We start from the raw sequence: 27,744 nt of genomic DNA, 5'->3' as shown, positions 1-27,744 counted from the left end.
AGGATATAAGACGATATCTGTACAAACAGCTTCCAAGGTTAGTAGTATCAGTGGGTTATTCTAGATATTGCATGTAAACGACCATTCCACTATCACTGAACACTTACACTTTACTGCAGCTCATTACTTATTATCATCGTATTAGTTTCTTATGTTGCTTACTTTATTTTATTATTATTATTTATATTCTGATCTATGTTGCTACTTATTTTGACATATTTTTTCTTCTCTTTATTTAGTTTATCTTGTATTGTTGCTGCAGTCTGGCTGTTGAGGAACCCAGCATAAGAATTCCTACTCTTAGAATTTGTTTAAAAGAAATCGTTGTACTTGTAATTATAAGATGTAAGAAATTCAGAACCCTGTGGTTCTCCTCCGGTGTTGAGGGCCCTTCACACTAACCTGTGGTTCTCCTCCTCCTCCAGTGTTGAGGGCCCTTCACACTAACCCTGTGGTTCTCCTCCTCCAGTGTTGAGGGCCCTTCACACTAACCCTGTGGTTCTCCTCCTCCAGTGTTGAGGGCCCTTCACACTAACCCTGTGGTTCTCCTCCTCCAGTGTTGAGGGCCCTTCACACTAACCTGTGGTTCTCCTCCTCCAGTGTTGAGGGCCCTTCACACCAGAGGTGGGACCAAGTCATTGTTTTGCAAGTCACAAGTTAGTCTCAAGTCTTTGCCTTCAAGTCCCGAGTCAAGTCCCGAGTCAAGACAGGCAAGTCCCGAGTCAAGTCCCAAGTCAAGACCGACAAGTCTCAAGTCGAGTCCCAAGTCCTATCGTTTGAGTTTCGAGTCCTTTCGAGTCCTTTTAACAACAGAGAAATAATATTTAAACAGATCATGTATGCCTTTAAGATTTGTATATATTTATTAAACCTTTTTTTGTAAGAACATTGTTCAAACACTCATTTGACTCAACCATGTCACCACTTTATAAAAAATATCCTCACACTCAAAATTAAATAAAATAAAAATAAAATTCAATAAAATTAAATTAAATAATCTACATGAAATACATTCATGCCTCTATCAGTTCAGGTTGCTCCCTTGATAATCAATTGGCATGCATCCATAGGTGTATGACTGGTGTGTGTGTGTGTGTGTGTGAGAGAGAGACTGTGTGTGTGTGTGAGAGTGTGTGTGTGTGTGAGAGAGAGAGAGAAAGAGAGATAGATTGTGTGTGTGTGTGTGTGTGAGAGTGAGTGTGTGTTTGAGAGTGTGTGAGAGAGAGAGTGTGTGTGTGTATGTGTGTGTGTGTTGTGTGTGTGTGAGAGTGAGAGAGAGAGAGTGTGTGTGTGAGAGAGAGTGAGTGAGAGAGAGAGCGAGAGATAGATTGTGTGTGTGTGAGTGAGTGTGTGTGTGTGAGAGAGTGAGAGAGTGTGTGGGTGAGAGAGAGTGAGAGAGAAAGTGAGTGTGTGTGTGTGTGAGAGTGAGTGTGTGTGAGAGTGAGTGAGTGTGTATGTGAGAGAGAGTGTGTGTGTGTGTGTGTGTGAGAGAGAGAAAGAGAGATTGTGTGTGTGTGTGTGAGAGTGAGTGTGTGTTTGAGTGTGTGAGAGAGAGAGAGTGTATGTGTGTGTGTGTGTGAGAGGGAGAGAGAGTGTGTGTGTGTGTGTGTGAGAGTGTGTGTGTGTGAGAGAGAGTGAGTGAGAGAGAGAGCGAGAGATAGATTGGGTGTGTGAGTGAGTGTGTGTGTGTGAGAGAGAGAGAGTGAGAGAGAAAGTGAGAGTGTGTGTGTGTATGTGTGTGAGAGAGAGTGAGTGTGTGTGAGTGTGTGCGTGTGTGTGTGTGTGTGTGAGAGAGAGAGCGAGAGAGAGAGAGATTGGAAGGGGACTGGATTGGAAGTGTCATGAACATAACAATGAACAGAGTTGTGCTTTTCTATGCCAGGGCCCTATGCTGCATTGCATTTGCAAAAGATCAAATTGGCCAAAAGTCTGTCAGTCATTTGTGCACGATGGGGGCGTAGAATGATGCCACCATGGCTGAAAACTCGCTCCACTGGATCACTAGAGGCAGGCACTGCTAACACTCTGATGGCCACTCGGAAGAGTGAAGGAAGAGTCTTCATGTTCAGTGCCCAGAACAAAAGGGCATTCTGTCCATCGGCTATGTCTAGGTAGTGACTTAGCTGTAGTGCTGGAGAGCCCCCAACATCCTTCTTCTGCCTCTTATGGTATGCAGCAAACAGCCCTTCTCCTTCTCCAAGGTCCTCTTCCTCTTCATCAACAAGAAGCACAGGTTGCTCAGTCTCTGCAAACAAAACTACCTTTGGTATCATTTTTGCCTACTGTTGCGCGCGTTTAGTTTGTTCCTCTTTATTGGTTGTCTCGTACTTTGATTGGTTGGATGCTGTCGGGTCAAAACAACGTGGATCTAATTTGATTGGATGTCTTGCCATACACACTTCACGCTGCGTGAATCACGCACACAGATGCACACAGATGCAAAGGGAGAAAGAGCGATCAGTGTCGTGTGAACATACTTTTTAATCTTTGGGTTCGAGGAAAGTAGCAAGTCTTTTCAAGTCAAAAGGGTCAAGTTCAAGTGAAATCACGAGTCACTGATGTTAAAGTCCAAGTCGAGTTGCAAGTCTTTTAAGATTTTGTCAAGTCGAGTCTAAAGTCATCAAATTTATGACTCGAGTCTGACTCGAGTCCAAGTCATGTGACTCGAGTCCACAACTCTGCTTCACACTAACCCTGTGGTTCTCCTCCTCCAGTGTTGAGGGCCCTTCACACTAACCCTGTGGTTCTTCTCCTCCAGTGTTGAGGGCCCTTCACACTAACCCTGTGGTTCTTCTCCTCCAGTGTTAAATCTTTATGCAATCGTGGTGACCGACAGAAACGGTGCACCGGTTATTAAAGGTATAATGCCACATACAATGGATTCTGTGAAATGTTTCAGATGAATGTACAATGTACACAACCCCATTTCTTGACTTAAAGTGTTCATCTAGTGAACTCAGTTATAGTACTTAATGCTGGTGAAATAGTAAATTATTAACAATTAAGCTAACAATATTAGCTTTTTGAACCCCAGATATTGTTCTGAGTGGCATGTCCCTTTACTGGCGGTTGGTTTCTGTCTCCATTGCAACAGATTGTGCAGCTAAATTGGCTACCACTAGTAATAAGCCTCATCGCCATTAGCAGTGCCAACACATGTACAAATTTAATCAGTTTCACTTCTTTATTTCTGTAGATTGTATATCAAATAAGAACCTTTTCTTTTTCATATTATAGGGCAGTTTCGCCCTGAAAAGTTTTTTGCCTGCGCACTACTTTCAGCAGAAAACCACTTCACAGAACTTATTGAATTACTCAAATCCAAACTCCAAACTATTTTTCAGGTCTGATCATCAGTCTGGAAAAGGAGCTGATCCCATTCATCGAAGAACTACGACAAGTATTGTAGACGGCTTAGAGCTTCTGGTCCTGGGCTCGGAACCACTGTCCTCCCCACACTTCGTCTTAACATGTTCCCCACTCCTCTTTAAATAAATCTGCTGTCTGTCATATTGCTGATTGTTTATTCATTTAAAGTTCCCCACATACCAGATTTAATCCCTTAAAATTCTTAGGTTTAAATAATGATATCATTTTCTTCCACTTCAGAGTCGGTGTCGTAGCATTAATGTGTTGTACTACAAAGCTAATTTAAAAAAGGTGGTTGTTATACATGGATGGAAACACACATAACAATAATCAACTCAGTGACTGACATGGAGAGCCACACCTGGGTCCACCTGACAACACGCTGTCATCTTCCTTTTCTATTCTGGGCCTGAAAAGCAGAAGCAAGTCAAAAACACGTAGTCCCAGCTGTCCTGTATTTTAAGGTTTTTTGGTGTACGGTTCGGATTAATACATTGCAGTTTTTCCTAGTATTACATATTTTGTGAGGTTGAAACTTTTCCTTTTTCCTGTAAGGAATATCTCACCAGTTTCCACCTCAGAAACTTGATCCACTCGTCTGCTTCCACACCTGTCTTGGCACACAGATAAAATGTCCTTTCTGGAAACACCAGGCTGCAACAAAGGCAGGGGGAAAAACATCTGATATTGTATTGTATAAATGCATTGGAGTTTATTCATGTTCACATACTAGTGAACAGGTGGTGGCAACCATTTCTGTCTTCTTGGAACTTCCTTATTTCTTACCCAGCTAATAGTAAAATATGTCTTACCATGCGGGAAGCACACAGAAAGATAGTTTCCTCAAAAATAACTTCAGGAAGTTTGTTTGACCTAAAATGAAAAATCCTTTTCTTCTGTTCTCATTAACAAGTCAGAGGCTTCTTACAAAATTTTGAAGCCAATCAGGGTAGTACATAATATATAATACATAATAATAATATATATATATATATATAACATGGCTTACCAGAAACAGTTGACTCTGTCCTGAGAGTAATCAAACTGAACAGCAGAACATTCCCTGAGGTCCAGAGTACGAATGGGCTCCTCAAACTAGGAACAGAAAAATACATTACCGGTGTATTTTTTCTGACCTTGTTACAGAGATGTCAAGTTAAATGATATAATTCTACTCTTAACTGCTATAGTTCTGGACATTGGCCTGATACACTTCTGTATTATTTAACATAAGGATGGCATGGTAACATTGGTAGGCCTGTATATTAGCTCTGGTGATCTAAAAATTTTAGCAATAACAATACATGAATTCAGAGATACTAATCGTAACAATCCAACAAGCTCTTGTGTCAAAACTTCATGTGTAAATTGCAGAGGCTACATCTCGTAACCATAACACAACACCATACCTGATTATACAAATAAACTTACCATTTTGTCTTTGAAGTATTTGAGTTCATGTCTTTGGAGTGTAAACCATCTTTGTTTCCAATTCTATTGAAAATAAATCGAATTCAGACCTTAAACCTACATTCAGAAAAGGTGTTCTTCTAATTGATTTAAACATGAATTGAATGAATAGTCTTATTAAGAAGAGTGACTCATAGAATATGTGTGTTTAACTTAGTGTTTATCTCATTGACATATAGGGTTAGGGTTGATAATTAATGACTTACAAAAGGAGTTTATGTCCAAAGATCATGGAAAATACTATCAAATGGTCAAACCAAAGAAATCCATACCTTAACAACTGCACCTTGCTTCACTAAATAGCCTTCCTTGGTGCCCAACTGTAAAACAACACAAAGAAAACTGCATAAATGGTACAAATAATTCATTTAAAATGTAAGTGAAGCATTTGTGAAAAAATCTATGATCCACACGCCCACCGACCAAAGGTTATTAATGCCCTTCTGCCTCACCAAGTCACTGTGGGACTCTACACCGCTGCTTAAATGTATGGCTCTGTCCTGGCGGGGAGTTCAATCTCTGGAGTGTTGTCTGTGAGCTACGGTGTTAGCCACTTCTTGCTACATGGTTAAACGTAGAGAGACCCCCTAACTTAAAGGAGTTATTTCTTCAGCTGCAGCTTAGTACTTGACCTCTTGCAGCCCCATCCCAGGTATTGAACCTGGGCCGTGTAGCCGAGGTACACCTTCTTTCTCGAACTGCAGAATAACACTGAATCTAGAAGAAATGAACTCAAAATATCCAACCAACCAGTTGGCCATCCTGGCACCTTAGGCCAGAACTCAGCCGCCCCAGCCCCACACCATCTTCAGGGAATAACATTTCTATTCTACTATTAGAAACACCACACAGAATAAATAAAAGTGCTTTCTAAACTGTGCTCCCAATGTTCTTTTGATTTAGTAGGCTTGGTCAGACTGGCAGAGACAATGCCAACTGGTGCACTGACCTTCCATGCCTGGCCCTTCCCACAACAAGTCTCTTATTCAACTCACGGCTAACCAAAAATAAGTCAGGAATTGGCAATCAATAACATTATAAATGGGCGCAAAAAAATCTATCTGCAGGTGCTACCCTAAGAGACCTCCTTGGTTAGGGCGCCGTCTGCAGCCGACTTCAACACATCCGGTTTTTCGATGACCAATTATGTAGTTTGTAGAGGCTAGCATACCGACGGTGCGTCTGCCACGAGGTCACTCTCTGTCCGACCCGTCTGGATGGCGGTGTGAACTCTCACCGACTCGTAGATGGACGGCTCGTCCACACGCCAGGGGTACGGGGCTTTGAGCACAATGAGGGTCCCTGGTGAAAGGGGGCCAGCAGGGTGGGATTGAAGGTTATTCATCACATGTGCATTAGAGCAAGGAAGAAGTCATCCATGGCTGTGAAATTCCTGACTTTCAGGCATCCTCAAATATATAAGATAAGAAATAAGAGTGCAAACTGCTCGTGGCTTAGATTGCAGCTTCCTTGTAAGAGTGTAATTACACAATATAATAATCAATTGAAGAATCTAACAGGAAGTTGTACATATGTGTTAACTTAATGGAACAGTCTTATGCTTGACAATATTTAAAATCTTTATTTCTATGACATTTGAATCGTACCTGTGTCACTTCCTACCAACGGTTGGTTGGCGAAATGGTTGACAAATTCTTGGAGTGATTGGAACTGGTTGAAACCAAACACATAGCCCTGGTCCACGCGCTTGACATGGAAGTGCTTCACTGAATCCTTTGCCCTGAACGACACAATCACATCAAATCTGTTTCAAGCAACCCTCAATACAAACACCAGCTCCCAGCCGGAGGAGGGGGTTCACCCGTTAGGCTGGCCTCCTGTAACCTTAGAGCTGGACCCAATACAGCTGGGGGCCACAGGGCCCTCCTGGGGGGGCCACATGGCCCTCCTGGAGAGGGCTCTGGGGCCCTCCTGGAGAGGGCTCTGTGGCCTGGGGCCCCCCTAGAGAGGGCTCTTTAGCCTCTGGGCCCCCCTGGAGTGGGCTCTGTAGCCAGGGGCCCCCTGGAGTGGGCTCTGTAGCCAGGGGCCTCCCTGGAGAGGGTTCTGTACCCCAGACTGGCCCCAGGAGGAGCTGGAAGAGGGGCAGGATCAGGGAAGGCTCCCCTGGGTCCTACTGCCCCCTAAGTTGGGAGACGCAGAAAGCGAATGGATTGAGAAATAATACAAATCTTGACAAAGTTCACTGGTTCCTGGAACATTAATCCTGTTTAAAGCATAAGCCAAAGAAAAGCAATCATAACTGTCAAAGAAAGACAATGCCTCTGACGTTTGATTAGAATTTTTCAGTTACTCTGGTTGCTGTATGGGAGTTTCCAGAGTTGTATGAGGGAGAGCACGAAAGATATAGACACTAAACAACCAACAGATCCCCTCCCTCTCTGTTCCTGCCCTTCCTTTGTTTCTCCCTTATTGAGAATTGTTGCATTTCAAGCATCTGTGATACACAGGCAAAATGGATTCCCAAAACCAATCAGGGGATTTCCTGATTGGTTCTACTTGAATTGCAGCTCTTGAATCTTCCCTACAGCCCCCAGCCAGCAGCGGACTGACCTGACAGACAAGGCGAAGCAGTTTGGGCCTTCATTACTGTTTCGGAGGAGATAACTTCCGTCACTCCCATTGGACAGGAGCAGGGCCTCGGCGGCGTGACGGGACAGCTCATGGTGGTACCACCTGAAAGCATGAATGATTAGATAAAACCACTCCAAGACTAAATATACACTGCCAACAAGAATATATATTGCGATGATAAATAATAAGATAAAATTGCACAGTGTATTGGATTCCCTAAATACATGAGATAATACTTTATAACTCAAAGAGTGAGAAGATAAGTTTAAGTTCACAGTATATAGGCCTCAATATATTCTGCCAAATATTTTCTAAATTTTTTTCTACTGCAGCCCACATGGAAACGAAAAGGATGTTTTTCATATATATTATATATATATATTACATATATATAATAAATTTATATCTGATTATACATATATATATTATAAATAATATTAGATTATATATATATATATATAATAGTTCAGTCAGAGAAAAGGGGAAAGCACCAACAGAAACAGTGATCGGTGTTGCAGAAAGAGGAAGCATGAGAAAAACATGAATATGCAGATTATATTTATGAAGTTTTTGATACTTATTAGTATACTTATTAGTATTGAGTTCTGTGGATGTGGATGAATACCCCGGATCATTTGGATAATGTCATTATAATGAGCAGAATGTGATCGACATAACAGAGAGTAGTTTGAAAATCACGTAAGCCTACTGCTTTCATTTTATTATACTGCTTTTAAAGGAATTAGATGGTATTCTTACCTCAGTGACTCCAGCTCATCCTTCAGGTCTTTGGACGATTCGCTATGGAAACTCATTATGGCCTACTTCATTGGTTCTGTTATTCCTCCTTAAACCACTTTGAGAAGATCCAGAAGAAGTTGTGACAAAGGATGTTGTAATAAGAGCTGTGATAGACCCGCCCTTGAGGAAGTAACTTCCGAGCCTGTTTCCAAAAGTAACCAATCAGTTCACCACTCGGTTCTATATGCCTACATGATTTACATTACTAACATGACTCCTAAAAAACCTGCTTGACTTGTTCCAGATTTAGGGTTGACCCCTTCAAACTGCACTGCTACTTTCATGTCACTTTTTCACCTATAAACATTTTAATAAGATCTAAATCTTAAATCTAAATCCTAAATGTTAAATCAAAATATATATCCTAATCGAAATCTTATATCTTAATCTAAATTTAATCTGAAGCTAAATCATTACTATAAATCTTAATCTTTATGTATGCATCTGAATGCTAATGCATATGGATCGGCTGGGGGGTTGGACCTGATTGCGGACACCTGCTCGCAATCAGGCCAATCAGGGAGTATGTACTTATGTGCCTGCTTTGTGTTGTAGTAGGGGGAACCGGGAGCAGAGAGAGAGAGAGACCCAACGCGGTCCCCACTCTCCCACACTGTGTTGATTTATAGTTTCAAGCCTCTGTTTGGTTTTACTTAGTTTGAAATAAACGAGCTCCCAGTGAGGGACGACGAACTGTGGTCTCCGTGCGCTCTCTGACCCACTAAAGTGGAGCCCAAAGTGGGGATCGAGCGCAGAAAGAATGGACCAGTCCCCATTGGGAAACGTACTCGGGCACCTGGACCAGATGGTCGAGCGGCAAGGCCAGCTCCACCAGGCACACAACGAGGTGCTCGCGGAGCTGGCCCAGTTCTTGGCCGCCGATCGGGCCTTGCTCCGTGAGCTCCTCACCTCCGGCGGACGCGGCGAAGGACCCCGAGGGGCGGGACCCGCAACCCATATCCACGTCCCGAAGATGGGGGAGGCAGATGACGCGGAGGCCTTCATCGAAACCTTCCAGGGGGTGGCCGAGGTCTCAGGGTGGCCTCGCCCGGAGTGGGCGCAGAGTCTCCTGCCGCTACTAACAGGAGAGGCACAGCTCGCGGCCCACAGTCTGCCGGCCGGGGCCCAGCGGGACTACGACGCCATCACCAGGGCCATCCGGGACCGGCTGGGCCTCTACCCGGAGGAACATCATGTTCCGGTCCCAGACATGAACATGGCGGTCTGGGAGGTGGCCCTGGACGACCTGGACCAGGTGGCCCTGGACAGGTTCGTGGAGGGGTTGCCGGCTAGTACCTCCGCCTGGGTCCGGTACCACCGGCCCGAGAGCCTCACTGCTGCGGTCGTCCTGGTGGAGAGCCACCTGCAGCCACCACCGGCAGGCCAGCGACCGCCGACACCGGGCCCACGTACCGGGGCGGCTGCCCCACGGCGGGAGAGGCCAACCCCGGCGCCGAGGGTGAGATGGGGGGGGGGCGGTCCAGAGCGGGCACATGAGTCGCCTTCCACCCCCCTTCCACAGACGGGCGCTCAGGCGGCAGGGGAGGGGTGTTGGCGGTGTGGGCGGCCTGGCCACTTCCGGCGGGAGTGCCCCATGATGGAGGTGGGTCAGGTCGTCCGCGTCACCAGGGCCCCGTCTCCTCCCCACGGTCCCGGCGAGGCGTACCGTATCCCGGTGAGGATACAGAGGGGGACGCACCAGGCGCTGTTGGACTCGGGCTGCATGCAGACCATGATCCACCAGCGCCTGGTGCGGTCCGAGGCATTGGTGGAGGCGTCGAGCGTGAGGTGTATACACGGGGATGTGCACGAGTATCCTTTGGTCCCCATCGAAATTCGTTGTGGGGGAAGAAAATATAGGGTGAAGGCGGCGGTTAGTTCGAGCCTCTCGCATCCCCTGATTCTTGGGTTGGATTGGGCGGGGTTCCCACAGGCAGTTAGGGGGACTACGGGGATGCGGATACGACAGGTGGGGACATGTAAGTCATGTGCGGTATTCTGCGCCGAGGCGGGGGCGTCCGACGCTGCTCAGGGATCGAGGGAAGGGGGGGGTCCTCACCCCGAGGTCCCAGCGCCGAGATTCCCACCGGTGGAGGATTTCCCCCTCGAGCAGTCTCGTGACGCCACATTGAGCTCAGCCTACGACCAGGTGATAAGTATTGATGGGAGTCGGGTCCGGCCAGACGCAGCGCTGACTTACCCAAACTCTATGGTGGTAAGGGATAGGCTTTATCGGGTGAGTCGTGACACCCAGAGTGAGGAGGTTATCACCCAGTTGCTGGTACCCAGGAGCCGCCGGGAAATGGTTTGCCAGGCGGCGCATTATAACCCAATGGCGGGCCATTTGGGGTACGATAAGACACTTACACTTATCCACACTCTGATAATGGCCCGGTTCTATTGGCCGGGGATTCGGGCGGAGGTGCGCAGGTGGTGCGCATCCTGCCCCGAGTGCCAGTTGGTGAATCTCACGGCCGTCCCCAGGGCTCCCTTACGGCCCCTTCCCCTGGTGGAAGCCCCCTTCGACCACATTGGCATGGACATTATCGGGCCATTAGAACGTTCCGCACACGGGTATCGATTTGTGCTAGTCCTGAATGACTACGCAACCCGATACCTGGAAGCAATTCCGTTGCGCAACATCTCCGTGAAGAGTGTTGCGCAGGCGTTGTTCATGTCATATCGTGGGTGGGAATTGTGCAAAGCTTCACTCACTAGGGGTATTGTCACGTGAGCACTTGCACCGAGCCCAGGAAAGTCAGAGATGCCTGTACGACAGAGGGACTAGATTACGCAAATTAGAAGACACATGTTGCTGGTGACAATCTACATGGATGCTTAAAAAACAAAGTCAACAGCAATATTGCTAAAAATGATATTTTACAAATACTGCAATGTGATAAACATGAAGACAACGTTAGCCACCATTAGCTATAACCCTTGGACACTCACCAAGACACCTGCCCAATTCTCCACCGATTCTCCTCACACCACAACTCCATCTCTCTCCTCTGTCCATGGACCCTCCTCTGCCTGGCCCCTCTCTCGCCTAGGCGGCTCATAATTGTATGGCAATGGCCCATTGTAAGAGCTGACATTAACCCCTACTGCAATCTCTTCACTGTCTGACTCCATTACGAAGACATGATGTTTACCTGTCGTTGCGTCACTTCCGGTCACGTCCGGTCAGAGCATTTTTTGAGAGGCGGGAGTAATGTTACTCACAATTTCTTTCAAAAACGTTTTAAATGCATTTATGATCAATTCTTTCACGCAAATCGAGTTCCTACATTATTCATCTACACGTTCATCACAGGGGTCTTCAAATTGAAACATGGGCTTTAACGGCCCGACCATCCAAAACCCTAAGTGGAATCTAGATGGAAAGGTGTGTAGTTCAAAACCTGGGCAGCTTATACTTCGTCGCCACCTACAGGGTTTGTCATGAACGATCATTCAAAACCCCCATGTTATTTTCCATAGACATTTAAACATGGAACCAAGAGCCTCAGAGGCGCGACTTATTCTATGGAGCGTCGGAGAAATGACATGGACCCGAAGTGACAGCTGCCTACTGAAAACCAAACCCCCAGGAACAGTGCATACTTCCGCAATCCACCAGCGCTCAGCGGCCAAGCCTGGTACTGCAGCTGTTTAGCGGGCTGTGGACGGGTCCCTCGGTTCAAGGGGCCCGGAAGTAGATATCTCCGTTCACTGCAATACAAGTGGGGAACAGGAATGTGTCTCCGCAAAAAAATGTCTGGATATCAACCAAAGGCTCATTATTATCTTTATACCATGTACTTATAAAATGTAAGTTTTCTCTTTTCAAAACGCCACCTCAAGCATTTTATTAGCCATTTTATTTATTTATTTTTTAAGGAGAAGGAGGGGTGGGCAGCTGAAAGGAGTCGTAGTGAAACAAATGTTGTTTCGGCCCGACATTCGAGAGGGCCTAGTGCACGGCTCCGTTAACTTCTCGTATCCGAGGTTCTTCCTTTTACTTAACATGAATGACGTTGATGGTTTTTAGGTACTGTGTTGACTTTTTATCACCTAAAGTCGCCGAGGGATGTGTAGACAGACCTCTCGCTTATGATGCTACACTGCTAACAATGCTAGACAGCGAGAATATTTCTGCATCCGGCACATCATGCACTCAGGCGTGGATGGCTCCCAGGATGCGGAAGCAAATCTCTCCTTGATGTTGCCCTGCGCCATTGAGCAGTTTTCATAGGAATGAATGGGCGCCATTATTTAATCCGCTATCCTTTCTTTAATAGGTCCATGCTGAAAACATCTTTCTCAAATCCCCACCTGAGTTTGTTGTTGCTAGTGACGTAAAGAAGTGAACCGGTGGCTCAACTACCACTAGTTGAAATGGGCACAGCGCCACCTATCAAACCGGGGTATGAAATGCTTCGGCCAATGAATCGATTTTCTCACCGCCATGTATGCTCCGACAATTGCAGTTGTCCGATTGAGGATCATAGTCGAACTATGGCTTTAATCGGATTAAGCTGTGCATGTAAACAGCATACATGCACAGCATAATTACTGAACTCGGTATACTCTCAGAATCCCGAGTGGGACCGACCAAATGCTCGTCCGTGAAATGCTGCAAGAAAACTGGGAGTTTTACCCACTTTGAAACTCATGCGGGTGTTGTACGAGGTATCTGGAACACACCTTCACAATACAGTTAATTGGGTGCAAATACTGACAATGTAGTGAGAAACATGGGCCTGTGCTTCATGCAGCTGTTGGCTCATGTCCTTGTTTTCAGATTATAGACTCTCAGCTGTTCTCAACACGTCTGTGCTGTACATTTCATCTGACTGCCTGACCTATGACCTGGTCCACCGTGAGTGACAGGTGTTCTCTGAGCCTGCACAGACTAGCTGCTCTGCGGTGGCCTCGTGCACCAGCCGCACGAGTTAGTCCTGTGACGTCATTTCCTGGCTTGTAGCACTAATGGCGCGTTCAGATCACTGGGAATTATGGGGAAAACATTTTCTCAGAGTATTTGTGTTAAAGGGCTGTTATCTTCGTGGATGACCTTGAATTGGCGGTAGGCTATTGTATTAGTTATTATTTTGTAGCCTGCAATTGAATGCATCTTCTTTGTATAATAAGCCAAACTCCGTCTGTTGCTAATGATATCGAAATATTGTTGAAAACTTAAAACAATTCAACAGAATTCTGGAATAGTTGGCCTCATGTTATACGAGCATAACTAAACTATGTGGGAAATATTCGATTCCTGACCACTTTTACAGTCTACAGGCCTCGGATCTATAGAGTGAAGCGCTAAAGCACAGCCAGGTATGGTGCGTAATGGAGATTCCAAAACTCTTGGGTAGGGGTTTGGGTAGAGGTGTTGCTGCGTTGTCTCTACAACAGAGACAATAACGCAGCGATATCAACATGAGCAGTTCTAACTGGAGAGACGGTGAAATCCGCGAGCTGCTGACCATCATGGGAGGGAAGGTGATGCAGTCGCATTTAACAAAGACGTTGAAAGATGGTGCGATCTACGAGAAAGACGCAGAGGAATGGTCCTTCGTGCCAAGCCGCGACCGAACCGGCTTGGCAGTACTGTAAAAAGGCCTAAGGAGCGACCGCGGACAGGTCTGTCCTATGCACCGAAACCTTTTCCAATGCAACAAAATATTTAAAGAGCATCAAGCTATTCAAATCTCTATTATGCACAGATAATATAACAGAATATTAGTCAGTCATTTGTATTAGGTTAAACAAGTATTTGATAACGTTTTTAATTTAAGGACCACCCAAAATTGGTCTGGCCCATCCACAACTGGAATCCTGGCGCCGTGCCTGGGTGATAGGCTACAAGGGAAAGAAGGTGTGCAAACTTGAAACTGATCCTACTAAGTTCTGTTTAGTTTTGACAGTTTTTTTTATCAGATACAAAAACCCTGCTGTGAAGAACTTTTAGATTCCGAACGCAGTGCACATGAACGGTGGTGGTCGGGAACACACGTAAGCGTGCGCTTCATCACTGACAAGGCGTCCCGTTATTACCAAGGCACATGAACGGCACATTAATAAGCGTCATTGAGTATTTAGAAAAGCGCTATAAAAAATCATCAATTATTATCATAATAGCGTTCCCGTTTGTCTTTGTGATTGTGGCATGCCATTGGCTAGTCATTGTTATTGTTAGCTACATGACATGAGCCTCTTCAGCAAACCCCCGCAGGAACGCCCCCTTTTTGTCGGTCCCACTCGTAGTTCTGAGAGTATACCGAATTCAGTGAGGCTGACCGTACGACTCGACAACATAAATGGCTGCGCCCGTAAAGAGAATCATTTTTTTGTGTCATGTTGGTCATTTTAATGACCAACTTTAACAATGACTAGCCAATGACAAACTGGAACGCTATAAGTGCTGCAAGCCGGGAAAATACGTCACGTTCTCGCTAGAGCAGGTCGGGCGTGGCGGTGTACCAAACAAATGCATCGCAGCATAATTACTGAACTCGGTATACTCTTAATCTTCCGAGTGGGACCGACCAAAAGGTGGCGTTCCTCCTTGGAATGCCGCAAGAAAGCCGGGAGATTTCCCCACTTGCAACTCGTTCGGGTGGTGTACGAGGCATCTGGAACACACCATGACAGTTCTCCTCTGAGCATGCGCAGACCGCCCCTAGCTCGCTGTCTGGGTCCTCTCTCACGCAGGCGCAGACCACCCCCAGCTATCCGTCCTGGTCCTCCTCTCTTCCCCTCCTCTCTCTCCGACTCCACCCTCTCCAACGACGGCATGGCGAGCCTACAGGCAAAGGAGTGCGAGGCTGACGGCTGCTGCCAGGAGGCTAAGCTCCAGTGTCCCCGGTGCATCACCCTCGGGATCCAGGGCTCCTACTTCTGCTCTCAGGTACTGCGGCGTGTGGATGTTGTCGGGGTGTTTAAACGGAGGTGCTCGGTGCCCGGAGGCCTTGGGCTAGGCTAGCTAGCTCGGTGTCACCAGCCATGTGTGTGTGGTGTGTGTCTCTTATTTAGGAGTGTCATGCCCGGCTTAATGAAGCATAACATCGAGCCAGTGTTAGAGTGTTAATTCAATTGCCAGTGAAAAGCCCATGGTAAATGGGTCTGCGCTTTCCTAACCAGTGGCCCCTCAAAGCGCTTTACAATACTGTCTCACAGTCACCCATTCATGCGCACTCATTCATTCATACACACATTCATGCACACATCCAGCTCGCCAGGAGCAGTGAGGGTTGGGCATCTTTCTCATGGACGCCTCGATATTCAGCTAGGAGGAACCGGGGATCGAACTAGCAACCTCCCGGTTCCCAGCCGACCCCCTTTACCTCCTGAGCCACAGGCCCCCCAGAGATTTGAATAGGTCAAAGTGGTGCTTTGAGGTTACCTCAGCGGGTGTTCGATGTCAGTGAGTATGTCAGGGAAATCAACAACAACATGTGATTCGTTTTTGTTGTTGTAAGAGTGTATTAAACTGACACCATGCCATAAAGACGATTCAGAAAGAATAGTGTTATCAACGCTGATTTGATTAACGTAATGGTATGTAGAAACAGCTGCTGTTTCTACATACCATTACGTTAATCTGTACGTTATTAGGCTGGCTCAGCCAGCCTAGTAGAGCTGTTTACAGCCATAACAATAATAATAATAATAATAATAATAATAGATAACATCCTCTCGGTGGTCCTCACCTTTATCTTGGCAAAAAAGCCAATCTCTAGCATCATTTTATAAAATTTCCCCTCAATATCATTGAAAGGACTTGATTGTTGCCGAAGAATGTATGCATAATAATTGTAGCATACACTTGTATACCGGCTATACTGAATTGTATGCGTTCTCATAGTCCACCGAAAGTCCGCTAATTATAGCACAGGTGTGTTTTTAATTGAAAATAAATCGTTAAGCGGAATCGATAAAGTCGACGGATTAATAAATGGAAACGTTGTCATTGGTCGCAGGCCTACTTAAAATAGATGACATATTAGTCCTAAATTAAATGTAAGCGTGGATGGGATCACTTTCACTGATGGGTATGTTGGCAACTGGAGGTGTTGAACAGTTTAATGTGCATCACATTCTGTTGCATCCTCTGTATTAATGTCTTAAAGCATAATGAACCCCAAGAGTGTTCACTTTAAGTTTTGTTTGTCCCCTCAGGAATGCTTTAAGAAGAATTGGGCGACTCACAAGTTGCTGCACAAAAAAGCAAGTATGTATTTATCAAGTCATGTTTTCTTATGAGCAAAAGTCTCAGTTCAGTTAGCGAGAAGCGGCTTGTTGTTAATCACTGCTGTTTGTGTCACTATAGAGGAGCAGAACAATGAAGAACCCAACGACTGCACAAAGGATGTTAACACAGACCCATGGCCAGGATACCGCTTCACTGGGAAACTACGGCCTCACTATCCACTGGTAAGAAGAGCCTCCAGCAGACCCTAGATCAGGCCAAGATGATATCATAACCCTAACCCTGATCAACGAGATGTTTTTGTTTACGTTCTGAAGAATTGGCGATGGAAGGTCCCAGGACAATTTGTAGCTTACTCTGTTTTTACCAAATTAAGAAAATCGAATTGCTGCATGTTATCTTAACCTTTATCCAATGTACAAAGTTTAGTATGCTTTTGCAAAAATGATGTGAATTCAGTGTCTTGAGAGAGTCTTGAGATGCCATCTGAATGAATTCTAACGTTTGAAGTTGTGATGGTTGCTCCTGGTGTAGACTCCGCTGAGACTCGTACCCGGAGACATCCAGAGACCAGACTATGCTGATCATTCAAGAGGTAATCCGAATAATACTCATGCAATTGTTTCTGTACCAAGTTCTCAAACATAATGTTGGGTGCTATTTGAAAAAGGGTTGTTATAATCAAGCAGCCTGAAATATACATGCCGTTAATGATGTCGTAATTCCTTATCAATGTGTCCCTTTTATTTTGAATCACCATTTAAAGGTATCTATAAGAACCTGCCTCTATGCCTGCACATTATGTTTTAAGATTGAGGTGTCATAATTAATGCATATAACTCAGTACGTGAGTATGCATGCAAGGCTATTTGGATAGGTGGGTAGATGCAGATTTTTGTTGTCTCTCAGGCCTCCGTAAAATGTTTCTGACCGGCAGTATTAAAGTGTTTGTCAGCATTGGCTGGCTCGACGTATTGAAGCATTGTAGTGCCTAAGGAGGCTTAGAATATATAAGTATATTCTACTGGAATATATAATTGCAATATTTTCGAGGACTGACGCAATGTGCTAGATTTCTCGCCCCACCCTCTTCCATGACGGTCTGAATCTACCAGCGCCTAAATATGCTCAAATACGACGCTGGCTGCCATTGTTGAGCAGCACTGTGTGAATGACTACGTCTTGTTTCACGTTGACTCGCGTCATTGAACGAGCAGCAGTGACTGTATTGTTCCACAGCCTATGAGAACACACACTTGTTGATTTTGTTTTTACGGTTTAAAACACGCTAAAGTACATTTATTTCAATTCTGCGATAAAACATAGCCAGTATAGGGTTAAAGGTTATATCCTTTTGAGTAGGTGAGCAGCTTCAGAGGTCTCTGCCTGCTTTTAAAACCAAGCGTATCATTCTGACCCCATTGTGTTTATTGTTTTTATGTAAGTCACTCTAAGTGATCCACATCATAAAATGTAGCATTAGCCAATGAACTCAGCCGATGAACTCAGAGTAGACAGTGACACCATTTCCCGTTAACCGTCACGCGGCTTTATTTTGAAACAGTTGACAGCTGGTAGATAACGATTTCGAAGATGGTTGCTAACTATTCAGATTGTGGTTATTCTGTGTGAGAAATCAATGGTGAGTTCAATCAGTTTGAGCCGGTTAATTGATCCTCTTCAGTGTTTCAACTGGAATAATCTTCAGGCCTGGAGGTACAAAACCCCTCAAGTGAGGCGGCACGCGGGACGACACATCGGAGCGGTTTGATCTGTCAGCCGGCCAGCAGGCACTCTGCCATTTATATTAGTGTCCAAATGAGGAATATAATAGATAATAATGTTTCCTCCCTTGGTATCAAGATTAAAACCAAGTGATAATACAAGGAGAGGATGACCTGGATAAACTGCATTTAACATAGCGCCTCATTAACATATTAGAGATGTCAATCTTCCAATTTCATTCCTTATTATTTTTAATATTGTAATTATATTTTAATTGTAATGCTGAAATTGAGCATTAATACTCACTATGTTCCACTGTATTCACAGGCTTATGCATTTCCAATACCACATTCTGAAAACATTCTGTCCACTAGAGGGCATTCTACCAATAAACATTCTTAACCAAAGGATATTATATTAATGTGTTGTCCCTGGTGATGGAGAGCACTGACTCCAGAGGTCCTTTTACCTTAAACACAATTGTTGGTTGCGTTAATGAAATAAGGTTTTCACACAATCATTGTGTTGAAATGGGCTAAACGTACAACGCGTTTTCTGTGCGAAAAGGCGACATTAATTGTAATCGCACCCAGGTCGATTGCTTACGGCCAGTTTAACCAATCGCATTCAGGTATGTTTGTCCTGGTCATCATGGACACAAGTGGTGAGACAGGGCAAAGGGAAAAGTCATTTATGTTTCTCAACAGTGTTGTTACTGCGTCCATAAACTACATTCAGACCCATTTTCGCTATCTGTTATATGTATTGATCATAGTGGTAAACTACCATCATAGACCTATAATTATCTCAATCTGTCATGTGTATTGATCATCATAGTGGTAAATTACCCTCAAAGACCTATGATTATCACTATCTGTTATTGATCATAGTGGTAAACTACCAGCATAGACCTATAATCATCCCTATCTGTTATATGTATTGATCATCATTGTGGTAAACTACCAGCATAGACCTATAATCATCCCTATCTGTCATGTGTATTGATCATCTTAGTGGTAAACTACCAGCATAGACCTATAATCATCCCTATCTGTTATATGTATTGATCATCATAGTGGTAAACTACCAGCATAGACCTATAATCATCCCTATCTGTTATATGTATTGATCATCTTAGTGGTAAACTACCAGCATAGACCTATAATCATCCCTATCTGTTATATGTATTGATCATCATTGTGGTAAACTACCAGCATAGACCTATAATCATCCCTATCTGTCATGTGTATTGATCATCTTAGTGGTAAACTACCAGCATAGACCTATAATCATCCCTATCTGTTATATGTATTGATCATCATAGTGGTGAACTACCAGCATAGACCTATAATCATCCCTATCTGTTATATGTATTGATCATCTTAGTGGTAAACTACCAGCATAGACCTATAATCATCGCTATCTGTTATATGTATTGATCATCATAGTGGTGAACTACCAGCATAGACCTATAATCATCCCTATCTGTTATATGTATTGATCATCATAGTGGTAAACTACCAGCATAGACCTATAATCATCCCTTTCTGTTATATGTATTGATCATCATAGAGGTAAACTACCAGCATAGACCTATAATCATCCTTATCTGTCACATGTATTGATCATCTTAGTGGTTAACTACATTCAGACCTGTTATTACCATATCTGTTACATGTATTGATCATCTTAGTGGTTAACTACATTCAGACCTGTTATTACCATATCTGTTACATGTATTGATCATCTTAGTGGTAAACTACATTCAGACCTGTTATTACCATATCTGTTACATGTATTGATCATCTTAGTGGTAAACTACATTCAGACCTGTTATTACCATATCTGTTACATGTATTGATCCGGCAGTCGGAGCTTCGAGCCAGTGTCTCCTCTCACTGCTTTACGTCAATATAGGTTGCATTTGATAAGGTGAAAGTGTGCAGTTGTATCGCATCAGTTTCGTGTTGGATTCCAACCTTGTATGAAAAGGGTGATAGACTAGGGTGAGACACCCACTCATCATAACCCCCCCTCACCAACAGTCATTAGCTACACTGTTTAACACATGGATTAAAGGGTAAAACTCCAGTATAATTGAATCCTCTTAATACACAGGATATGTTGGTGAAAGGATGGAGCATAAGCTCGTCTTCACTAGGCTATAGGTTAAGTATTCCATCAGTTTTTTCACAGATTATGAATATGCAGCACATTGCAAATAGACTATTCTTGATCAGGCGTGACGTGAGAAAAGCATTTCTATGTTGGATGTTTAGTAGTGATCTCAAAGTATTTGAGCCGGTCTTATTCTTAAATCAAGGTGGTCTCTAGTCGCCCATAGGTTACACCACCACTAATAACACTCTGATCCAATCAATTACTAATAAATGCAGCAACAATTGCAACTTAAGTAATAATCAAAAATGTATATCTAATTTAATGAACAATGAAGGATGACAACATTAACAATTTGTAGTTTATTGGTACTGAAGATTCCAGCCAGGAAATGTCGAAGTCTAACTCATTGAAAAAATGTATGTTTGTCTTTAACAGGTATGTCTGAGTCTGAACAGACTTTAAAGGGGACATCGCAGATAAAGATATTGCCTCCTGAAGACATTGAAGGCATGAGAGTAGTATGCAAGGTACTAGAAAATCCACCAGACTTGCTTGTGTTAGACTGTTTTTATATGGGGAGTTAAGAAATGTATATCATACTATAGATCTGATCTGAGTGTCCACACTCATTGTTACTTTGACAACATAACAGCCCTTGTAAACATCAACATATTCCTTAAGTCAATGAACTATTTACTGTATATTCTTTACTTGCATACTTCAATTTGTGACTGCACTATTCTCTTTGATTTGGACTGTGTAGCTGGCACGAGAAGTCCTGGACATAGCCGCCCTGATGGTTAAACCTGGCATCACTACTGAGGAGATCGACCACACAGTGCATCTGGTAATATTTAACAGCTCAAGGGTTGTGTGACATTGGCAAAATCGATCACGAAATGGGTCCCTTTTTTTCTCGGTAACGATGTATATCATGATATAAGACATATATCTTAAGCCCAAAATACACCGCCCGCAACCGTTCGCGGCACGAACCACGGCAGCTTATAATAATGTCTTTATTTTATATCGCGCCTTTCTCACACTAAAGGTCGCTTTACAGTTTCATGAGCACACACGGAGCAAGACGTACAACAAGAAGTTCAACAGCACAAATATGTAAGGGATAATGTATAGAACGCCAGTCATTATTGGGAAAATAATATCATAATATAACATGGCTACTGCCAAAACGAAAAAATAACTTCACACGGTGTGTCTTTTTACGATTTATTTGTTAGAGAAATAGTCCGCCCAAGGCGTTGTCGTCGCTTAGCAACCGAGTACGCTGGGGTTGAGAAGTTACCGGACTACTTGCGGAGTGATGCGACAGACTATTTATTAGGTATATTATCAAAGATAATTCACCGCCGGAAGTTTTGAAGGGCCCATGCAAGTGAACAGAGCGTTCCACGGCATTGAGAAGAGCCGTGTAATAACAATAAATAATATATAGACAGGGTCCATGCAGTGGTGGAAGAGGAGAACTTGGTGATACTTTTTTAGTACTGTTGTTGCGTATGAGCGAATGCAATGTTGTATATGAAATACGTCACACACCGTGGGGTTAGACGGGGAAATCCCCGGTGTGGCTGTTCAGAGCTCCACACACCCTGTAGCGTTCTGCTGAGAGGGCCCGGGGGGAAACCAGGCCACCAGGGGGGCTCGATGGATCAGCCTGCCAGCCTACCCAGTGGACTAGCTGCTGATCTATCCATCATACATCTAGGTGGACACTCCGCTTGTGATGTCACTCAAACCTCAGTCTCCTCCCCCGATATATATATAGAGTCGTTTCAGCCCTACACCAAAGACATTCCATATCATAAGGTGCTATTTATACCAAATGTGCTTAGCATTCCATATCCTATGTAGCAATAATGAAATCATCCTTTGGGTTAAAAGACCAAATAAAGGAACCCGAGTTAACCATGGAAATGAGGGAGGCAACATTATGAGCAAGTACGAAATAAAAGCAATAACTGCACTAATTTAACATCTAGAATGTATCCAGACTTTCCAGAGCTACACTATAAAGACATTTAAAACAAAAAGTCATATTGAATCTGGGTAGATGGTGTGGGGTAATGCACATTTAACTTCTTCCAATACTGTTTCCATTTGTATTCCCTGTCACTTATACCTATTTTTTGGTGAGGGTACAATTCCAAGTTGCCTTTTCTCAGGTGAGATATATATGCTCTTTTTCATAACCGTATTAATTGTACGTTTCTGTCTGTCCAGGCTTGCACAGCAAGGAAATGTTATCCTTCCCCTCTTAACTATTACAACTTTCCGAAGTCCTGCTGCACATCGGTCAATGAAGTGATCTGCCACGGCATTCCTGACCGGAGACCTCTGCAGGACGGCGATATCCTCAACGGTCGGTCCAAAATGGTGGATGAGCATTTAGTGTGTGGTTTTTATTTAGATCCATTGTTATCTAGTTCAAAGCTTAACCTTATGTTAAAACAAGATGGCATACATTTCTACTATCCAGCTCTGTTTTAAAGATTGACAAAATGTATGCATTAGTTGAACAAGTGGAGGTGGCTATGATGTTAATATATTGGTCTAATCCCCCTGACTTCTGCAGTGGACATCACCGTCTACCACAACGGCTTCCATGGCGACCTTAATGAGACCTTCTATGTCGGGGAGGTGGATGAAGGTGCCAGGAAACTAGTTCAAACCACCTATGAATGCCTTATGCAAGCTATTGATTCAGGTAAGGTTCTAACGCCATGTGACCACCAGGTGGGATTAGCTGTCCCACAGCACCTCAGAACCTGCCCTCTAGTGTCTGTTCAGGTGATGGATAGTGCAGCTGGTAGACTGATCCAGCCATCATACGTTGTGTAAACACAGGCTCCAAATGCGTGTTTGCTCTAAACAAGGGTACCAGTGCAGAAGGAGGGGCTTAATATTGAACCTCGTGGGAGGAGCCTGTCACAAAAGCACAATATGTATCGTCTCTAGAGATCCCGTCATTACTGGAGTGATGGAAGGAAAGAACACAGCCTCTACGACGACTTCAATGTTACTGGGCAACCAGTTGTAAAGGGAGGAATTGGCCAAAAGGGAATATAAGAAAACCATCCCCACCACCAGTTGCATAATTCATTAATATAAGATTGTAACTCTCTCTTCCATTCTACAGTGAAGCCTGGGATTCGCTACAGGGAACTAGGAAACATCATCCAGAAACACGCGCAGGCCAACTGCTTTTCTGTGGTGCGGAGCTACTGCGGCCACGGCATCCACCGCCTGTTCCACACCGCGCCCAACGTACCGCACTACGCCAGTGAGACGCACACACACACACACACACTGTTCCACACCGCGCCCAACGTACCGCACTACGCCAGTGAGACGCACACACACACACACACACTGTTCCACACCGCGCCCAACGTACCGCACTACGCCAGTGAGACGCACACACACACACACACACTGTTCCACACCGCGCCCAACGTACCGCACTACGCCAGTGAGACGCACACACACACACACACACTGTTCCACACCGCGCCCAACGTACCGCACTACGCCAGTGAGACGCACACACACACACACTGTTCCACACCGCGCCCAACGTACCGCACTACGCCAGTGAGACGCACACACACACACACACACTGTTCCACACCGCGCCCAACGTACCGCACTACGCCAGTGAGACACACACACACACACACACACTGTTCCACACCGCGCCCAACGTACCGCACTACGCCAGTGAGACGCACACACACACACACACACACTGTTCCACACCGCGCCCAACGTACCGCACTACGCCAGTGAGACGCACACACACACACACACACTGTTCCACACCGCGCCCAACGTACCGCACTACGCCAGTGAGACACACACACACACACACACACCGCGCCCAACGTACCGCACTACGCCAGTGAGACGCACACACACACACACACACACACTGTTCCACACCGCGCCCAACGTACCGCACTACGCCAGTGAGACGCACACACACACACACACACACACACTGTTCCACACCGCGCCCAACGTACCGCACTACGCCAGTGAGACGCGCACACACACACACACACACTGTTCCACACCGCGCCCAACGTACCGCACTACGCCAGTGAGACGCACACACACACACACACACTGTTCCACACCGCGCCCAACGTACCGCACTACGCCAGTGAGACGCACACACACACACACACACTGTTCCACACCGCGCCCAACGTACCGCACTACGCCAGTGAGACGCACACACACACACACTGTTCCACACCGCGCCCAACGTACCGCACTACGCCAGTGAGACGCACACACACACACACACACTGTTCCACACCGCGCCCAACGTACCGCACTACGCCAGTGAGACGCACACACACACACACACACTGTTCCACACCGCGCCCAACGTACCGCACTACGCCAGTGAGACGCACACACACACACACACACTGTTCCACACCGCGCCCAACGTACCGCACTACGCCAGTGAGACGCACACACACACACACACACTGTTCCACACCGCGCCCAACGTACCGCACTACGCCAGTGAGACGAACACACACACACACACTGTTCCACACCGCGCCCAACGTACCGCACTACGCCAGTGAGACGCACACACACACACACCTTTGAACTGTGTACTGTTTGTTTCTGTTCTTCTCAGAGAACAAAGCGGTGGGGGTGATGAAGCCCGGTCACGTGTTTACCATCGAGCCGATGATCTGTGAAGGTGTGTGGTTCAGTCACCATATTAACATATCACTGTATTAATATATACCAAGCTCCTAGTGTACTAATTACACTATATTAATATATACCAAGCTCCTAGTGTACTAATTACACTATATTAATATATACCAAGCTCTACTTAGTATACTAATTACACTATATTAATATATACCAAGCTCTTAGTATACTAATTACACTATATTAATATATACCAAGCTCCTAGTGTACTAATTACACTATATTAATATATACCAAGCTCTTAGTATACTAATTACACTATATTAATATATACCAAGCTCCTAGTGTACTAATTACACTATATTAATATATACCAAGCTCTTAGTATACTAATATACACTATATTAATATATACCAAGCTCTTAGTGTACTAATATACACTTTATTAATATATACCAAGCTCTTAGTATACTAATTACTCTATATTAATATATACCAAGCTCTTAGTATACTAATTACACTATATTAATATATACCAAGCTCCTAGTGTACTAATTACACTATATTAATATATACCAAGCTTAGTATACTAATTACACTATATTAATATATACCAAGCTCTTAGTATACTAATTACACTATATTAATATATACCAAGCTCCTAGTATAGTAATTACACTATATTAATATATACCAAGCTCTTAGTGTACTAATATACACTATATTAATATATACCAAGCTCCTAGTATACTAATTACACTATATTAATATATACCAAGCTCTTAGTATACTAATTACACTATATTAATATATACCAAGCTCTTACTATACTAATTACACTATATTAATATATACCAAGCTCTACTTAGTATACTAATTACACTATATTAATATATACCAAGCTCTTAGTGTACTAATATGCACTATATTAATATATACCAAGCTCTACTTAGTATACTAATTACACTATATTAATATATACCAAGCTCTTAGTATACTAATTACACTATATTAATATATACCAAGCTGTTAGTATACTAATTACACTATATTAATATATACCAAGCTCTACTTAGGATACTAATTCCACTATATTAATATATACCAAGCTCTACTTAGTATACTAATTACACTATATTAATATATACCAAGCTCTACTTAGTATACTAATTACACTATATTAATATATACCAAGCTCTACTTAGTATACTAATTACACTATATTAATATATACCAAGCTCTACTTGGTATATTAATATATACTCAGCTCTACTTAGTATACTAATATACACTAAGCTATACTTGGTATATTAATATACACTCAGCTCTACTTGTTTTGCTAATATATACTCAGCTCTACTTGGTATATTAATATATACTCAGCTCTACTTGTTTTACTAATATATACTCAGCTCTACTTGGTATATTAATATATACTCAGCTCTACTTGTTTTACTAATATATAGTCAGCTCTACTTGGTATATTAATATATACTCAGCTCTACTTGTTTTACTAATATATAGTCAGCTCTACTTGGTATATTAATATATACTCAGCTCTACTTGTTTTACTAATATAGTCAGCTCTACTTGGTATATTAATATATACTCAGCTCTACTTGTTTTACTAATATATACTCAGCTCTACTTGGTATATTAATATATAGTCCGATCTACTTGGTATATTAATATATACTCAGCTCTACTTGTTTTACTAATATATAGTCAGCTCTACTTGGTGTATTTATACTCAGCTCTACTTGTTTTACTAATATATAGTCAGCTCTACTTGGTGTATTTATAGTCAGCTCTACTTGGTATATTAATATATAGTCAGCTCTACTTGTTTTACTAATATATAGTCAGCTCTACTTGGTATATTAATATATACTCAGCTCTACTTGGTATATTAATATATACTCAGCTCTACTTGTTTTACTAATATATAGTCAGCTCTACTTGGTTTATTAATGACCCTTGAATTGTGTGTGTTGACCCGACCCCCAGGCGGCTGGCAGGACGAGACGTGGCCCGATGGCTGGACGGCGGTGACCCGCGACGGGAAGCGCTCGGCGCAGTTTGAACACACCCTCCTGGTCACAGAGACCGGCTGTGAGATCCTGACCTGCCGATTGGACGACAAGGGCGACGCCCACTTCATCAGCCAGACTTAAGGACTCTGATTGGATGATACATCTCTAGTTCAGAGACACAGAAATACAAGTTGATACGCGTCTCACAATAAGTGGGTCCTTCTCCCTCATCTGTGGCTGTCCTCATTCTTAAGTTGATATCTTGGTCACTCCAATGTAACGGAAGTTCTTGAATGTGTTTTCGTACCAAGTGTGGATCAGTTGTTTCACCATTGGGGATTATTCTATAAATCTCACATTTAGTGATGAGTTTGTGTGTTCTAGAAGTGGTACTTTTAAATCCAGGTCTCTTATGGCTGTCGTGACAATTGGGACAAATCAACGATCAATCTTAGTTTCTAGCAGCCAGTTTCACAGAGCAGACTACAGAGACTCAGAAATACTACTGACCACAAACCTTCCCTAAACCCCCATTTACTTTATTAAATTTTGGCTTTTGAAATAATGTCAGAAATGTAATTGAATAACATTTAGTCTTTCAAGTGCTACAATTTTTAATATTCTTTGTAGTGCCTGTTTGGTGCTTCATGAGTCAGATTCCTTGTGTAGCAAATCGAGCCTTAACATTAAAAAATATTTGCTGGATTATATAATCTTTTTTTCTCAGTC

General features: G+C 43.7%; 2 protein-coding genes across 3 annotated transcripts; one reads left to right on the top strand and one right to left on the bottom strand.

Moving 5' to 3' along the window:
- Nucleotides 1-914: 914 nt before the first annotated feature.
- dapp1 (dual adaptor of phosphotyrosine and 3-phosphoinositides) lies at nucleotides 915-8,316 on the bottom strand. Of its 2 annotated transcripts, XM_079753070.1 has the most exons (9): nucleotides 8,191-8,316; nucleotides 7,411-7,533; nucleotides 6,447-6,604; nucleotides 6,011-6,141; nucleotides 5,112-5,159; nucleotides 4,801-4,863; nucleotides 4,379-4,464; nucleotides 3,936-4,023; nucleotides 915-3,778 (listed from the first exon to the last, which is right to left on the bottom strand). In XM_079753070.1, the coding sequence occupies exons 1-9, from the start codon at nucleotides 8,244-8,246 to the stop codon at nucleotides 3,755-3,757; spliced, it is 777 nt and encodes a 258-aa protein (XP_079609196.1). In that variant the 5' UTR covers nucleotides 8,247-8,316; the 3' UTR covers nucleotides 915-3,754. The 2 variants fall into 2 exon arrangements, with proteins under 2 accessions (XP_079609196.1, XP_079609195.1); XM_079753069.1 differs by lacking the exon at nucleotides 915-3,778 and having other exon boundaries at nucleotides 3,789-4,023; nucleotides 6,447-6,580.
- A 6,394-nt stretch (nucleotides 8,317-14,710) lies between these two features.
- On the top strand, nucleotides 14,711-27,713 carry metap1 (methionyl aminopeptidase 1; the record flags this gene model as incomplete). The annotated part of the gene is made up of 11 exons (XM_079752610.1): nucleotides 14,711-15,130; nucleotides 16,402-16,453; nucleotides 16,553-16,656; nucleotides 16,967-17,027; nucleotides 20,714-20,805; nucleotides 21,042-21,125; nucleotides 22,523-22,661; nucleotides 22,875-23,006; nucleotides 23,439-23,582; nucleotides 24,960-25,025; nucleotides 26,990-27,713. 11 exons carry the CDS (start codon nucleotides 14,711-14,713, stop codon nucleotides 27,154-27,156), a joined length of 1,461 nt encoding a protein of 486 aa, XP_079608736.1. The 3' UTR covers nucleotides 27,157-27,713.
- Between the last annotated feature and the right edge of the window lie 31 nt (nucleotides 27,714-27,744).

This window comes from Pollachius pollachius, assembly GCF_949987615.1.
Source record: "Pollachius pollachius genome assembly, chromosome: 15".
Classification (NCBI taxonomy): Eukaryota; Metazoa; Chordata; class Actinopteri; order Gadiformes; family Gadidae; genus Pollachius; species Pollachius pollachius.
This window is presented reverse-complemented; position numbering and strand designations above follow the sequence as displayed.